This window comes from Asterias amurensis, chromosome 16 (genome assembly GCF_032118995.1).
Source record: "Asterias amurensis chromosome 16, ASM3211899v1".
NCBI classification, from domain to species: Eukaryota; Metazoa; Echinodermata; class Asteroidea; order Forcipulatida; family Asteriidae; genus Asterias; species Asterias amurensis.
This window is the reverse complement of record NC_092663.1, coordinates 3,373,774-3,390,552: the sequence shown is the minus strand read 5'-3', so window position 1 is coordinate 3,390,552 and position 16,779 is coordinate 3,373,774. Positions and strand designations below refer to the sequence as shown.

Genomic DNA, 16,779 nt, shown 5'->3' with positions numbered 1-16,779 from the left:
TGGTACGTACATAAAATTAATGTAAGTTAAGTAGGCCTGGAATTTTGTTCTTGAAGGGGTACAACACTTTTCTTCTGAGAGGGGAATCTCTACTAAAGGAAAATTTAAACTTGTTTAGATTCCAAAAATAATCCAGCCAACGAACTTTGCACTTGCATGCAAAGGGGGTAACATAACAATTAAAATTTAAGGCGCAATTCCATCGAGATCATAGCGCACTAGAAAGAAATTAACTTGGAAAAAGGTGAGTCTGAAGGACTTTACAAAAAGCAGAAAGAGTAGTAGATTCCCTAATGGCAGTTGGGAGATTGTTCCAAATTATTGGCCCAGCCACACTGAAACTGGTGAAAGCCTTTTGACCTAGAATTTTGTTTGCTCGGGGAACATTCAAGCGAGTGTAGCCCCATAAATCGGTCCAATCCACTCCGTATCCTTGGCCCCAGCACCACTGATATCAAAACCTTTCGGAAAATCATCTGAAACTCTCCGCATCATTATTATTATTATTATTATCATGAAACTTACGGATCTAATACTTCAGAAGTTGCAGATAGCCCTACACTTGGAATCGTTCACATAGGTATCACAGATTTTGAGTAAAAATCAAGTAAATTTTGCGTGTGAATTTTCTCAACTAACGCTCTTTTACCGCTCATGCCGATATGCCGGTTGTCCCCCGACCGTGCGCAGATTTTTTTCCCAGGACAAACGTGTGGAATCATCTGCACACGTTCGTCCTGGGAAGAAAAGATACCCAATCCGCGCTTCATGTATAAAAACATACGGACACGCGTCTGGGAACTATTCTTTGTAGTTCCCAGACGCGTGTCCGTATGTTTGTACACAAAGCACGGATTGGGGAACCATTCTTTGTAACTTTTTAACTCGTATTTTACTAAAAGGGATATCTCATTGAGGTAAATTAGATACTATATTATTATTATTTCATATCAGATGAAAAAGTGGTGGCGCCGTACAGTAACTTTTCCTTTATTTGTAGTTTCAATAGTTATGAAGAAAAAACCGCCGCTTTTTCCCCAACTGGATAAATTTTTGCTGACCATACCTGTAAAAAATGCCAAGTGTAAATTTATGTTTATTTACGTATTTCCTCATCAAAAAATTAACGAATGTTCTGCGCCCAAATAAGGACTAGAAATTCAAAAAAGCTGAACAATTCAGAATCTTTGCAAAGGACGCCCTCAATGTCAGTTTAACACAAAGTAAAAACGCAAATTTGTGCAAGCATATTCTGTAATTTTAACGGCACTAAAATTGCAGAATAAGCTTGCACAAATTCTGCAGGAGTCAAATGCGCGTCATTTTTGGAACCAACTTGCTCAATTATGTTTTGACTTACTGGGATTACTATTTTGTGTTTGAAAACTACGTCATTGGATTGGTCCAAAAATGAGCTAAGGGGTGTACAGGGAAATACTCGATAATCAAAATGCCTTGAGAACAAAATTATCCATCTGCTTGGATGTTGGACAATGCAATCCATAAATTACATATTTTTATCTTTTAAATTAGCTCTTTGGCAATATTTTGTGAACAGAAAATTGAAATTGACGTTTCCCATTCCCACGTTGTGCACTAACTTCCGTGTAAACACTTTCTTGCATTCATCACTGGCGGTCTACTATTTGCAGGCAAATCGCAGGCAAAAAATTACAATTTTAGTCAAATTTGTGTTTGCATTGTAAAGAAGCTTTATACACAGGATAAGACATTTATAAGACATAAGAAAACTTTATTGATCTTCAAAAGAAGAAATTGCATTGCTCACACAAGTTTTTAAAAACACACCAAATATGAAAAAGAACAACAGGCAGATATAAAAGTAGCACAAGATACACGCACAAGGATTTAAGAATAAAAAACATTTATACGCCGACGACAGGCCGTATGTCAATACAATAATATAAAAATATAGAGACAATTTATGTTAAAAATATGCAAAAATTGTGATCAAGCACTTATCTTTTATACAAAGCGTTAAAAAACGTAATACCCATGGGGACAAAAGAGCGAAGATGACGGTTAGTGCGAGCAGCCGGCAGTCTCATCCTACAACTTCTAGGAATAATGTGATCAGTAAGTTCACCATGAAGCGGGTGGCTATCATCGTCTAAAATACGACGAAACAGACTTGTCACCCGCTCCTGGTGAAGAGAGTCCACCGACTGCAAACACACCCCTGTCATTCTCCCTACTTTCCTCACCAGACGATCAATCCTATCTTTATCCCTTTTTAAAGCGTTCCCACCCCAGCCCGTCACACAATAACTCTATACCCCACAGATCAATGATAAAAAGAATATAGCAAGAATTTCATTACTGTGATGTCAGTGCAGTGGCACTGACTGATGTCCTACCAGGGCTAAGTCATTAGTACACAATGGTCAATCCATCTAGCTGTTTATAGATCTATATTAATTCCTCTTACAGTTGACTTGTAAAATGTTCATGATAACGATGTAAACAAGAATGAAGTATTTTATCATAATGATATTGTCGGAAACTAAGGCCTTAGCAATTAATCAGTAGGCCTATGAGCATTGAGCCAAGTGAAATCCTTGAAAAGCTATTGTTTGCATTTAAAGGAACATTACAGAATTGTTTTTTTCCTTCAAAAAGGTTGCTGTGTAAGCACTTTATGTAATGATCCACCATACATATACTGACAATCTGTAGAAGTTTGAGATCGATCGATCATCTGTTTCGCGAGAGAACAGTGAAAAAAACGATTACAAATTTTGCATTGCATCGATGCCAAAACAAAAATGAATAAACGTTCACTGAGCAATAAACTCCAAACGCGAAATTAGATTATTTATTTCTCATCAATTATGAAATTTCAGACAGAAATATTTCAAGGGATGTTTTCTACTATCATCATCATTAGACCGTGTAAGTTTTATGTAAATCTGTGATCTTTACGATTTTTGTTTCTTGCCAATTCTGTAACGTTCCTTTAACCTTATATGAAAGAATAATCGCTATAAAATTACCGGAAAGATAATTATTGTTCCCTAGGGACTTAAAACTTCTGAACCCAAAAAGGACACAAATTGAATATAATTTTTATTTGATAGGCCTAAGCATTGGCGTTTTTTTTTTTAATTTGAAACAACGATTCCAGTAATTTACTGCAAAAATTCAACCCTACTCCTCAGATATTAAAATTTTGGCGTATAAAAACTTCTGAATATATTACCAAAAAGGACACAAATTTAATATAATTTTTATTTGATAAGCACTGGCTATTTTTTAGGTGTTCGGGCAACGGCCCGAACAACTCTTCGTTATTGTTCGTTTTTTTTTTAGGTGTTCGGGTAACAGCCCGAACAACTCTTTGTTATTGTTTGGTTTTTTCTTTTTTTTGGTTTTTCTTCTTCCTCTCGCTGTCGATTGTCCGCAATAAAAAGCATAGATGCGAAGCTTGCATTAAGTTGAACATTTGCACACTGGTAGACAATAACCAGTAGATGATACAAAAGTTGTTACGTCACGATGACGTCATCAGTTGACGAGATACACTAATTCAAAGTTTATTATTTCAAAAAATCATAACTTTTGATCTACATGAGGGATTTTTACAATCAATACATCATCCCCCGTTGGTATGTGCATAAACATCATTACACTTACGCATACACACAACGTGTAGTGTATTAGCTGTGCGGGAGAGTCACGCTCCAGTGATCATCCATAGAGCGCGAAAAAGCTTCATGTAGAATAGTCTTCGTTCAAGGCGTTTAACCTTTTGACCTTGTCTTCTGGTTCAAATCAAATTTATTGTATATTATCTATGACCGTACTGCGTTGATAACACCGATTCCCGTCCGACCACTTCATAACTTCTGATCTACTCAGGGGATTCTTACAATCAATACATCATCGGAATCATCATTCAAAACTCCGTAAACGCCTCGCAGACATAATCCCATTTTGACCTTGTCTTACGGTTCAAAAGTAAGCATTTGTATATTTTCTTGGCCTAAGTGTTTATGCCTAATGCAGCATCGCGACTACTATAGCTTGTTCAGACTTGTTTACACATTATACGCCAGTGCCATGTGCGTGCACATGGCGTGATTTTCCAATGATAAGTTTTGACTGGCAAAGGGTCACCTACGGAGCTCCAGGAGTGCCATCCCACTTAATTTATCTCATCAAGACGACTTATTTCGTGGAATAAGTTAACTTAATACCGACATATTTTATCTTGCTAAGTCGACTTATTCAAAACAATCAGTTGACTTAACAACATAATTTATCTCACCAAGTCGACCTATATAAAATGGTAAATCGACTTACTGACATAATCCATCTCACCAAGTCGACTTAGATAAAATGATCAGTCGACTAACTGACATAATTTATCTCACCAAGTCGACTTACAGAAACTAAGAAGTTGACTTAACAGCCTGAACACGCGTTGAGATGTGTGTGTATCAAACCTTTTGCACCACTATGAGAGCACTCTATTTCCTAGTCTTTATATTGCTTTTTAACTTTACGTTTGCGGGCTAAAACTAAATGTAATACTGTAATGCCCCTTTAAATGATGTTTGACCAGGCAAAGATATAAAGTAGGTTCCAACGGTTACAAAATATTAGTATGATTAGCCCGTGCTTAGCCCGCTCAAGGGGGTTCTATTGCTTGTGATTAAATTTACATCATTATCATTATGTTTGACAACTTGGACCGAGCACCTCTGGGTCAAAAGATGTTAAGGAGTTTTCTTAACTTTACAAAATTATGATGTCACTTAACCATTGCTTCGTCCTTCGGATGGGACGTAAAGCCGTTGGTCCCAGGTTTTATTTAACGCATATAAAAGAAACCCAGTGTACTTATCGAAAAGCGAAGGATTTCGCCCCGTTGTTCCCGGTCCAATCGGCAGCAAAATTGCGCCACAGCACCTTGTAAAGCATTACATGGTGCTACCAGAATATTAGTATGATTAGCCCGTGCTTAGCCCCTCATGGGGGTTCCATTTTTTGTGATTAAATTTACTTCATTATCATTATGTTTGACAACTTGGACCGAGCACCTCTGGGTCAAAAGAATTACGGATTTATTTTAAACACATGCCATGACACGACGAAACGCGCAGATACGAGGGTGGGTTTTCCCGTTATTTTCTCCCGACTCCGATGACCGATTGAGCCTAAATGTTCACAGGTTTGTTATAGAAGTTGTGATACACGAAGTGTGGGCCTTGGGCAATAACTGAAAGGGTCCAATGGCTTTAAGTCATGTTTGACGCCTTGGATCGGTGACCTTTTGCCAGTCAAAACTTATCAATGGAAAATCATGCCATGTGCACGCACATGGCACTGGCGTATAATGTGTAAACAAGTCTGAACAAGCTATAGTCGCGAGGGGTATGCTGCGTTGGGCATAAACACTTAGGCCAAGAAAATATACAAATGCTTACTTTTGAACCGTAAGACAAGGTCAAAATGGGATTATGTCTGCGAGGCGTTTACGGAGTTTTGAATGATGATTCCGATGATGTATTGATTGTAAGAATCCCCTGTGTAGATCAGAAGTTATGATTTTATATTAATAAAAAAACTTTGAATGACGTAACTTAAACGGTTTCCTCTCCTAATAAATACATATCTATGTGTGAAGTTTCAAGTTCATACGGGTTTGGGAAAGGTGCTTTTGTTAGCGGACAAGGTATTTTTGAGTTGGCCGAACAAACTTAAAAATACACTAGATATAGTGTTTGTAAAAACAAACACTAGGTGTTCGGCTATTGTTGGGTCAGTGTTTGAATAAATGAAACAAGTATTGTAAGTATCCCGTCAAATTACAAAGAAATCAAGTTTTCTTGATGTGTAATAATTTTATGGAAAAAACATCAAAAAGTGTACATTTCAACCTAAAAGCCTTTAAATAATGCCTTTTCAAAGCATTTTACAGGCTCTTCCAGTTTAAAAATGGTCAAAAGGTCAAGAAAAGGTCACCAACATACCCATTTTTGTGGAATACGTGAGGCCCTTTCATATAATGTATAGATTGTCAAAATAGCTTTTGTGTTTGAGGAAACGTGAACTGATGAACAATGGCGACTGGAGAAGAGACTAACTAACCAGAAAGGAACTGTTTGTTGAAAACACCTTGAAAACAGACTTCGTACGTAAAGCCCTTTCATATGATGTATAGATTGTCAAAATAGCTTTTGTGGTTGAGGACATAGGAACTTATGCATAATGACGACTGGAGAAGAGACTAACTAACCGAAAGGGAAATGTTTGTTGAAAACACCTTGAAAACAGACTACGTACGTAAAGCTCTTTCATATGATGTATATATAGGTTGTCAAAATAGCTTGTGTGGTTGAGGACATAGAAACTTATGCATAATGACGACTGGAGTAGAGACTAACTAACCGAAAGGGAAATGTTTGTTGAAAACACCTTGAAAACAGACTAAGTACGTAAAGCCCTTTCATATGATGTATAGATTGTCAAAATAGCTTGTGTGGTTGAGGATATAGGAGCTTATGCATAATGACGACTGGAGAAGAGACTAACTAACCGGGAGGGAAATCTTTGTTGAAAACGCCTTGAAAACAGACTAAAGCGAAGCTATTTATAGGAGAAAAAAAAAATTAATACAAAAATAAATAGTACAAATTTTGGTCGCCAAGTGGTCTCCCATCCAAATACTGACTGGGCCCGATTTTGCTTAACTTTAGTGACCGGTGTTATCAACGCAGTACGGTCGTAGATAAAACCAATAAATTACTTTTGAAGAAAACTGACATTATGTTGAAAACGCCTCGAAAACGATCAACACGTGGTGCAGAGCGTGACTATGCTCCTCAATGCACCGCATACTTACACGTGGTGACCGCAATGCACTGCATGCTTACACGTGGTGACAAAGTACATGTACATGTAATTGTAAAATCTTTACGCGCAATCAATGGGGGAATTTTGTAGTTCTTTATACATGAATTTTAGAATTTTCAACCTCGATTTTGAACCAGAAGACAAGATCAAAAAGGGGTCATGTCTGTGAGGCGTTTACGGAGTTTTTAATGCCCTTTCCGATGATGTATTGATTGTAAAAATCCCTCATGTAGATCAAAAGTTATGATTTTTTGAAATAATAAACTTTGAATTAGTGTATCTCGTCAACTGATGACGTCATCGAGACGTAAAAACTTTTGTATCATCTACTGGTTATTGTCTACCTGTGTGCAAAGTTTCAACTTAATGCAAGCTTCGCATCTATGCTTTTTCTTGCGGACAATCGACAGCGAGAAGAATAAGAAAAACCCCAAAAAAAAAAAAAAAAAAACCGAACAAAATCAAAGAGTTGTTCGGGCTGTTGCCCGAACACCTAAAAAACGAACAAAATCAAAGAGTTGTTGCCCGAACACTTAATCATTGAAATTTTGTTATTTCCTCTTTTTAGGTGAAGTTACAACTGCAAGCCTGTATTTAACAACAGAGTCATTTAATTTGTACATCATCGGAACATTATGGAACAAGAAAGAGAAATCGTCTTCTCCCTGTCTCCAGAGGAGACAAGTGAACTCAAGAATGGCGTGAACCTCATCAATAGATCTGAGAAGGAGAAATTTGTCATCTACAAGGATCCCACTGCAGAGAATACTGTGGAGGAGCCGGCCACGTCACACATGTACAAGGCGTGTCTGAACAAATGCAAACATCAAGGCGGGACGTTTATTAAAGATATTGAAGATGGGGATAACTGGTAAGTAGTCTTTGAGAATTGAATTTCATCTTTGTGTAATTTTTTTTTTTTGGGGGGTGGTGTATTTATTTAATTTAAAAATAGCCATAAGGTAAGCTCAAGGAACATTCATTGTTTTCTATGATGAGGCCCATTAGATGTACTTTGAAATAAAAATATAAACAAATCAACAAAACACCAAACAATGTTTCATACTACCAATCTCTCCCCATTACTTGTAACCATGTAAGGTTTTATGCTAATAAATATTTTGAGTGATTACCAATAGTGTCCACTGCCTTTAAAAAAGATTATTTACATGTACAACAATTATGTTGTGACACCCAATTACTAAAGAATTTTGTGGTGTTACCATTAATTTCTCCGCAATGAAGTATTTTCTAAAACCATTCTTCAGGAGTGGTAGAGATAGACATTCCCTGATCACTTTCATTAAAGGAACACGTTGCCTTGGATCGGTCGAGTTGGTATTTGAAAAGCGCTTGTAACCATTGGTTATAAAATGCATATGATTAGAAAGATATTTTAAAAGTAGAATACAATGATCCATACAAATTTGCCTCGAAATTGCGTGGTTTTCCCTTTACTTTGTGAACCAACACGGTCGGCCATTTACTTTAATCCAGTAAATGAACAATAAATAGAACATAGTTTGACATCAACATGTAGGAAAAAGAAGAAGCAATAAAAGCTTTGTTTCCCTCTTCCCTAAAGACAAGGACAATTTACAAAAGAAAACGTACACAAACAAACACCAGGGACATGGGCATTATGCATGAGTGAGACTGAACAATGGATAAATAAATACTAAAAAAAATAATAAAAAATGTATATTAGAATTAAAAAAAACACAAAAAGGGGAAATTTTCCTGAAATATGAAGACAATCAATAGTACAGTTACACGGCTGTCTGTCTTCAATGGAATTATGGGAACACCCGAAACCTGACGTTGAGGGCGCACGATTAACAAAAGAATTGGTTAAAGGAGGAAACTAAAGTTGATTGAACCAAAAAAATAATGGGGGGCATGTTTTATACCTGCCACATATATCATTTTTAAGTGGCGTATAAATCAGTCAAATCTTCTTAAAGCTTTTTAATAAAAGAAGAAACACCGACTGACTGTTTAAGTTCTGAATTAAGACTATTCCAGTAAAGGACCCCTTTATGAAACACACTCTTTTAAAAAGACTCAGTTCTACTTTATTTAACAAAAAGATTCCCTTTGGCTAAACCATGGGTCTGATGAGTGTGAACTGAAGCACTAGCTAAAAAGAAGCCTTGAAGTTTATGTGGCAACAAATTACGAGAGTGTTTAAACATAAAATGTGCTAAATTAAGAGAATGACTATCACCAAGTTTTAAGATACTTTTATGTTGATACATGTATCTACGAAACCATTTAAAGGCAGTGGACACTATTGGTAATTGTCAAAGAATAGCCTTCACAGTTGGTGTAACATACTGTATGCATAAAATAACAAACCTGTGAAAATTTGAGCTCAATCGGTCATCGAAGTTGTGAGATAATAATGAAAGAAAAACAGCCCTTGCAACACGAAGTTGTGTGTGTTTAGATGGTTGATTTCGAGACCTCAAGTTCTAAACTTGAGGTCTCGAAATCAAATTCGTGGAAAATTACTTCTTTCTTGAAAACTATGGCACTTCAGAGGGAGCCGTTTCTCACAATGTTTTATACCATCAACCTCTGCCCATTACTCGTCACCAAGAAAGGTTGTATGCCAATAATTATTTTGAGTAATTACCAATAGTGTCCACTGCCTTTAAGTAATTGGCTGCGCCCAAAGAAAACTCATCCACAGAGTTACCAAGAAACATGTTCAAACCTTATACCAATTGATTTGTTTTAATGTTTTTCTAATAGCATTCTCCGCTGCACCAAGCATGGATGGAAACTGGATGCCAAGACGATGCGCTATGTGAATCCACCAGATAGCTTCAGTCAACAACAGCTTGGTAATGTGCACAGAAAGATTGCTGTTCATTAACTTTGGTTCGCCTTTTAAACCGAAACTTATACAAACAAACAAAGATTGCAGTTTGTTGTCAATATGGACCGATGAACTCCGTGATGGAGTGTACATGTAATGTGATAGTAAAGTGAAAGATCCAGTGCTGTTCAAGCCTTTAAAGGCACTGGACTTTATTGGTTATTACTCAAAAAAAGACTTCTGAAAGGACACTAATTTGTACAACAAGGTCGTTTTTTGTGTATATTTGGTTTGCGGTAACACCATGTGTGTATCTACTTGCCAGGTAGAGTTGTTCTTAGGGAACTGTCTTGCTTTATTCTACTGCCGTGGAGTAGATAATCGGAGGTTCGGGAGACTTCTCAGTTCTGAAAAGAACTGTCCTGCTTTTAACTATTACCAGGGCGGATGGTATAGAATTTAGACTGGACTACTACTTTAGCTTATAGGATCGTAATAAACTGTACTGCCGCGGAGTCGGTTCTGAATTGGTCTCAACGTTTCGACTATCTTGCTCTTGCTCTAGACAGTTCTTTTCAGAACTGAGAAGTCTCCCGAACCTCCGATTATCTACTCCACGGCAGTAGAATAAAGCAAGACAGTTCCCTAAGAACAACTCTACCTGGCAAGTAGATACACACATGGTGTTACCGCAAACCAAATATACATTGATACCTCACCATGCAATGCCTCAAATCCTATAAGGGTGTTTTTTTCTTTCATCATTTTCTTGCAGGAGGAGGTAAATTTTCACCCAAGTAATAAAAGACTTCAGCTGAAGCCTTTTATTATTCATCTGAAAGCACACAATGTAATGCAACAAGAATGATTTTTCTTTCATAACTCTCTTGCAAGTTCTATGACAATAGCCAAACGTGTCCAGTGCCTTTGAAGACACTGGCCACTATTAGTAATTATCAAAGACCAGTCTTCTAAATTGGTGTATCTCAACATACATGTATGAAAGAAAAAAATACCCTTGTCACACGAAGTTGTGTGTTTTCAGATGCTTGATATCGAGACCTCCAATTCGAAATCTGAGGTCTCAAAATTAAATTTGTGGAAAATTACTTCTCTCTCAAAAAACTACGTCACTTCAGAGGGAGCCGTTTCTCACAATGTTTTACACTATATCAACCTCTCCCCATTACTCGTTACCAAGTAAGGTTTTATGCTGATCATTACCAATTGTGTCCAGTGCCTTGCCTTTAAAAACAAGAAGAGTGATGTGAGGTAATGTACTCTCCAGGGTGTGGAACATATTAAACAAACTGCACTAATTTGTTATCTTTGCACTTTGTCTAGACAATGCCTCCTGGATGTTAATATTTGCAAAGGGCTGGGTGAGCAAACAATTAGCACTAGTAGTCTGCACATAGACCACAAGCTTTCAACAGCTGTAGTGCTTCTCACCCAGTCAGTTTTTTAAGGTCATTAATATTTAGAGTACTTTTTTTTATGAGTCATCAGAGTCACAAGAAAATTGGGGGGGGGGGGGAACTGAAGAAATAGAGGTGTAGTGTAGTGTAGTGTGACAGTAAATTGGAAATACATGTATATGGAGGAGTAGTTTTGTTCAAGTCTTTAAAGACAGTGGACACTATTGGTAGTTGTCAAAGACCAGTCTTCTCACATGGTGTATCTCAACATGTACATAAAATAACAAACCTGTGAAAATTTGAGCTCAAATTGGTCGTCGAAGTTGCGAGAAAATAATGAAAGAAAAAACACCCTTGTCACACGAAGTTGTGTGCTTTCAGATGCTTGATTTCGAGACCTCAAATTCTAAACTTGAGGTCTCAAAATCAAATTCGCAGAAAATTACTTCTTTCTCGAAAACTCTGTCACCTCAGAGGGAGCCGTTGCTCACATCGTTTTATACTATCAACCTCTCCCAATTATTCATTACAAAGTCGGGTTTTATGCTAATAATTATTTTGAGTATTTACCAATAGTGTCCACTGCCTTTAACCCATAAATGACCATTCATTCCTGTATGTTCATCACCCAACGCCCAGACATTGCTTATCTTGTGGAATTTTGCACTGCTATTTTCATATATGTAAAACTGCAGGAAAACTAAGAAACAGAAATACATGGTTTGTTTTTGAGTTGTAGTTTCTATGTTTACAGGGCAAATATAGGAAAATGTGAATTCAGTCCCAAACCTTTTCTTTGACCCCATTGTTAGAGCAAAAGTTTGGCATTTCGGTACAATTTGCTTGCAGCTGTTTTGGTCTCTAAATGGTTAATAACAAGAAGAGCATTTCTCAAACACCAACTCAAGCAAACTCCTTCAAGGGAAGTTTTTCACCGTGACCCTCCATATACCATATTGTAATACAACAAGCATAATTACTCTGACTAGTGGGGAGGTGTGACTTGTGCGCACGCGCGTACTCCATGTTACTAGTCATTCTTTCGCTTACACAGCTAGCGAAGAAATTCAGCGCTTGGAAATCTGTCAACATTGATATTTTCAATATTATCAAAGTAGTGCAAACCCTTTAAACATTTTTTCATGAACATGCAAATCTGCACTCTGGTAAACTTGTTCAGCAAGTAATTGATGTATATGATTTGAATAGTCTAGTTGAGCGAGAGGTTGTCTTCAGCCGATACCATCTCGGGAAACTCTGATGGTCGCCTTCCACGCATCCCAGTCCAGCATCAGCGTCCTAAGCTCAGTTGTTTCTTGTTGTGTTGTGATTCATTCAGTCCCTATCTAATCAACAAACATTGGCTTCCTACATCTCTCAAAGAATCATCTTCAAATTTGAGATCTTAATGTGTAAAGCATGCCATAAACGAGCCCCTGATTATATCACGTGCTAAAATTGAGATCTCAACAAAGACATCTTTGTTTGTCAACATGCTCCCTTTTTGTTGTGCCAAGAACTTTCTATTCAACTTTTGCAGAGAGATTTTTTCCTGTACACATGGCCCCAAAATGTGTAATGAGCTTCCTGGGGTGGATTTAAAGAGTTAAGAAATACAAGCCTTATTTAGGACACTAGCCTTAAAGGCAGTGGACACTATTGGTAATTACTCAAAATATTTATCAGCATAAAACCTTACTTGGTAACGAGTAATAGGGACAGGTTGGTAGTATAAAACATTGTGAGAAACGGCTCCGTCTGAAGTGCCATAGTTTTCGAGAAAGAAGTAATTTTCCATGAATTTGATTTCGAGACCTCAGATTTAGAACTTGAGGTCTCGAAATTAACCATCTCAACGCACACTTGTCGTGTGACAGGGGTGTTTTTTCTTTCATTATTATCTCGCAAGTTCGATGACCGATTGAGCTCAAATTTTCACAGGTTTGTTGTTTAATGTATATGTTGAGATACACCAACTGTGAAGGCTAGTCTTTGACAATTACCAATAGTTTCCACTGTCTTTAAGTTTTTAACAACTCATAAAGAGTCCTAGGACTAGTCCTCTGTAAGAACTGACTTTGTACTGGAAATAGACCCCTGTACACATTTGAAATCCCAGCTAACTTATGTACCTCATTCAAGAAACTCCTTAAAGGCACTGGACACCATTGGTAATTGTCAAAGACCAGTCTTCTCGCTTGGTGTGTCTCAACATATATGCATAAAATAACAAACCTGTGAAAATTTGAACTCAATTAGTTGGTCGTCGTAGCTGCGAGAGAATATTAGAAGAAACCACACCCTGTCGCACAAGTTGTGTGCTTTCAGAACTCAGCTGAGGTCTCAAAATCAATTCGAATATTTCAACGAGAAATTGCTTCTAAAGCTCAGAAACTACCTTACTTCAGAGGGAGCTGTTTCTCACAATTGTGTATACTATCAACAGCTCTCCAATGCTTGTTACCAAGTAAGTTTTTATGCATACAATTATTTTGAGTAAATACCAATAGTGTCCAGTGCCTTTAAAGCTTACCCGTTCCAGCAGGTTTACTAACCATTCAACTGCGCCACAGCGCCTTGGAGCTTACTTTGGAATTGGAGCTCTATAAATGCCTTTTGATTGATTGATTGATTGATTGATTGATTGATTGATTGACTGACTGATTGATTGATTGATTGATTGATTGATTGATTGATTGATTGATTGATTGATTGATTGATTGATTGATTGATTGATTGATAATTTTGTTTTGATACAGTCCCAGAGTATAATGAGGATGGTAGCCTGGACATCGTAGAGTTGAAGCCACCTCAGCCATGGGAGACGGATAAGAGAGATCCTATGCCACTAGAAGTAGGAGAAGTTCAGGTCAGTCAGTGAGAACAAATGCACTGAGAACAGCAACATTTAGTCAATTTAGTGTTTTAGGTTGTTATTTAGCCTTCAAGAAAGACTAACATTTAACATATCATATATCGTTGCGGTACCCTCTGCCAAAACATAGGATTCGAACTGGCTCTAGCTACCGGGCAACCTCAGTAGTCTAGTTGGTAAGACACTGCTCTAGAATTACAAGGGTCTTGAATCTCACGCGAGTATTAAACATGCTTGTGATATTTGTTCACAGGACTCAAGAAAGTACTGAGTATACAGTGCTAACGCACATCGGTGTATGGGTAGAACACAAAAACAAGAAAGACTCTGTTCAGTTACGGCCAAAGCTGCAGGCCACAAGCCTTTTCCTATAACACATTTTTTCAACAACAAAGCTTGAAGTGTTGTGCCATAAGCGAACAAGTCCTATAATTTCACCCCGCCTCTGGAACTCTCTGCCTCAACATCTTAAGGACACACATGACATCTCTCGATTCCAACATTCTCTCAAAACCCATCTCCTCAGATTAGCCTTTGCAGATATAGAGTGAAATTTTCTTCTTGTTCTTTGACCAGCGCCTTTGAATGTTCTACAGATTTAGTGCGCTTTAAAAATGCTGTATTATTATTATGTCTTAATGTTTTTAAAAGTTGTTTTCTATGACACATAAGTCTGTTAAGGAATTCGCTATTGTTTATCAACACCCCTTGCAAAGATTCTGCCTTTTGATTGGTTTAGAACGAGTCACATGATAAGTCTTATTAAGCTAAACCTAGATACGCAGAAAACATTGTACTACACATGTAGCAACTGTACTATATATATGCCAACTGAAATGTTAGTGCACATGCGCTATGTGCAATTTACTTATTTTACAGGAAGGGTCTATTATTATTGACAAGCCTGTATGCTTCATTTTTGTTAGTCCAAGGGCACCACAAGGCATTTTCTCCATGGTAAAGGGCACCCTATGAGGAAATTGTAATTTTCTACGGCAGAGCATTTCAAGGGCACCAAGGCAATGACTAAGAGGCAATCGCCTTTGTTGCCTTCATGAATGATCAGGCCTGTCGTCGTTGTCCTCTGAGTCATAGCTGACCCTTTGTGACCCTGGTTATGATGGAGTTCCACTTCTGCCTATCCAGTGCAGATCGATATTGATAAGCCCGTGAGTTCTTTGATCCCATCTGTTCAACGAAGTTTTTGCCGGCCATGTGTGGGACCACCTGCAACACATCCTTGCACAATGATCTTTGCACAATGATCAGGCCAGTACTGAAGACTAAATCCAGGACTTTTTTTTTTTCTACTTCAGATTACGTACTTCACCCATGCATGCATTGAGATTAAACTCGGTGACCTGATCATGTTCACTGATCCATGGCTCATTGGCCCAGCCTTTGCACGCGGTTGGTGGCTGATGCATGAACCGCCAGCTGATTGGCTGGACAGGCTGGCCAAGGCTGACCTCATTTACATAAGTCATCTCCATTCCGACCATTTAAAGTAAGTAATCAGTAGGCTGTTTTGGGCCTTGCGTCCAGGCGTTTCCCGCTAGTTTATTCCTCTGTCTTCTGTCTGTAATTTGTGGAAATGTTTTAGTGGAAATAAGTGGTAATTGAATTGAATTGAACTTCAATGTCGTTTAAGGTACACTCTTTGTAATCCCTCTTAAAATAATGGCACTAAAAACTTTGGTGATAAGCCTACAGCAGCATTTGATAGTATAAAGCGTTTTGAGAAGCATTTCACTTTGAAGTCGTGTGGTTGTTTAAAAAGATATAAGTTTTTATGCCCCCAAATTTGAATCTGAGAAGTGTACCGCATTACGCTTCTCAGACTGTGTATTCGTATTGGGGATTATTCTTCCTGCGTGGATATTTTCACTCCAGATTCTCGGGGATATCTCAAAAATGCAACCATGAATTTTTCAGTTGTGTACATCTACATTTATAGAGGATAAAATCAATCGAGCGGTACCAAAAACCAACGGTATACTTTGCCTTTAAAGGGTTTTGATACCTTTTGTAGATAAAGTTTTTGGCCATGACATGACTCGCTTTGAATGAAGATGTATGTAATATGTTGAAGTTTCAGCCCCATAGTAGGTAGTCTCTTTTTTGAGAAAAAAAGTGGAAATCCCAGAGTAATGTTTTTAGGAGAGCGGCATAAATCCATTAAACATGCTATAAACTAATTTCCGTCTCACTGAGACGCATTTTATTGTTGTGAATTTCTTTTTACACGTTTCTCAAAAACTACAGCACCTTAGCGAGTAACATTTCAGGGAACCCCTTTCTACCATCATAATCTTTGAACCATGTGAGTAAAAGTAAATCTCTGGATGTTTGTGTTTTGCGTTTATACAAAAAGTACCCAAACCCTTTAACCGATCCTTTTCTTTACCACCTCCAGCTACCCAACTCTTGAGCTGTTATCACAACGCAATCCTGACATTCCGATCTACGTTGGCGATACCTCAATGCCCGTCTTTGTCAGACTCGAGCAGAGTGGGGTCAAACTCAATAACATCCACATCAAGAAATTTGGCAAATGGATCGAGGTAAACATGCTCAATAATATCTCATTGCTTTTGAACTGTCTGACTATTTTGAATGTGTGGTTTTGAATGATATGCTAGCCTGCAGTATGTTTTCTTGTGGTGAATGCATCCTACACAGTAGACAGTCAACCCTCTTACTGTCTGACCATTCAATATCACCCACTTTGGTTTTGAATGATAGATACACTATGCTAGCCTACAGTGTTTTCTTGTGGTGAA

The 16,779-nt window shown here is 37.7% G+C and overlaps 1 protein-coding gene across 2 annotated transcripts in view; it reads left to right on the top strand.

Moving 5' to 3' along the window:
- LOC139948839 (cytidine monophosphate-N-acetylneuraminic acid hydroxylase) overlaps positions 1–16,779 on the top strand; it is a 37,518-nt gene that overhangs the window by 441 nt on the left and 20,298 nt on the right. For both annotated transcript variants that reach the window (XM_071947182.1, XM_071947181.1), the window contains exons 2-6: positions 7,448–7,750; positions 9,637–9,728; positions 13,881–13,990; positions 15,313–15,503; positions 16,413–16,560. In XM_071947182.1, coding sequence (XP_071803283.1) covers positions 7,515–7,750; positions 9,637–9,728; positions 13,881–13,990; positions 15,313–15,503; positions 16,413–16,560 — 777 coding nt within the window. In that variant the 5' untranslated portion in view covers positions 7,448–7,514. The remainder of the gene's footprint in view (positions 1–7,447; positions 7,751–9,636; positions 9,729–13,880; positions 13,991–15,312; positions 15,504–16,412; positions 16,561–16,779) is intronic.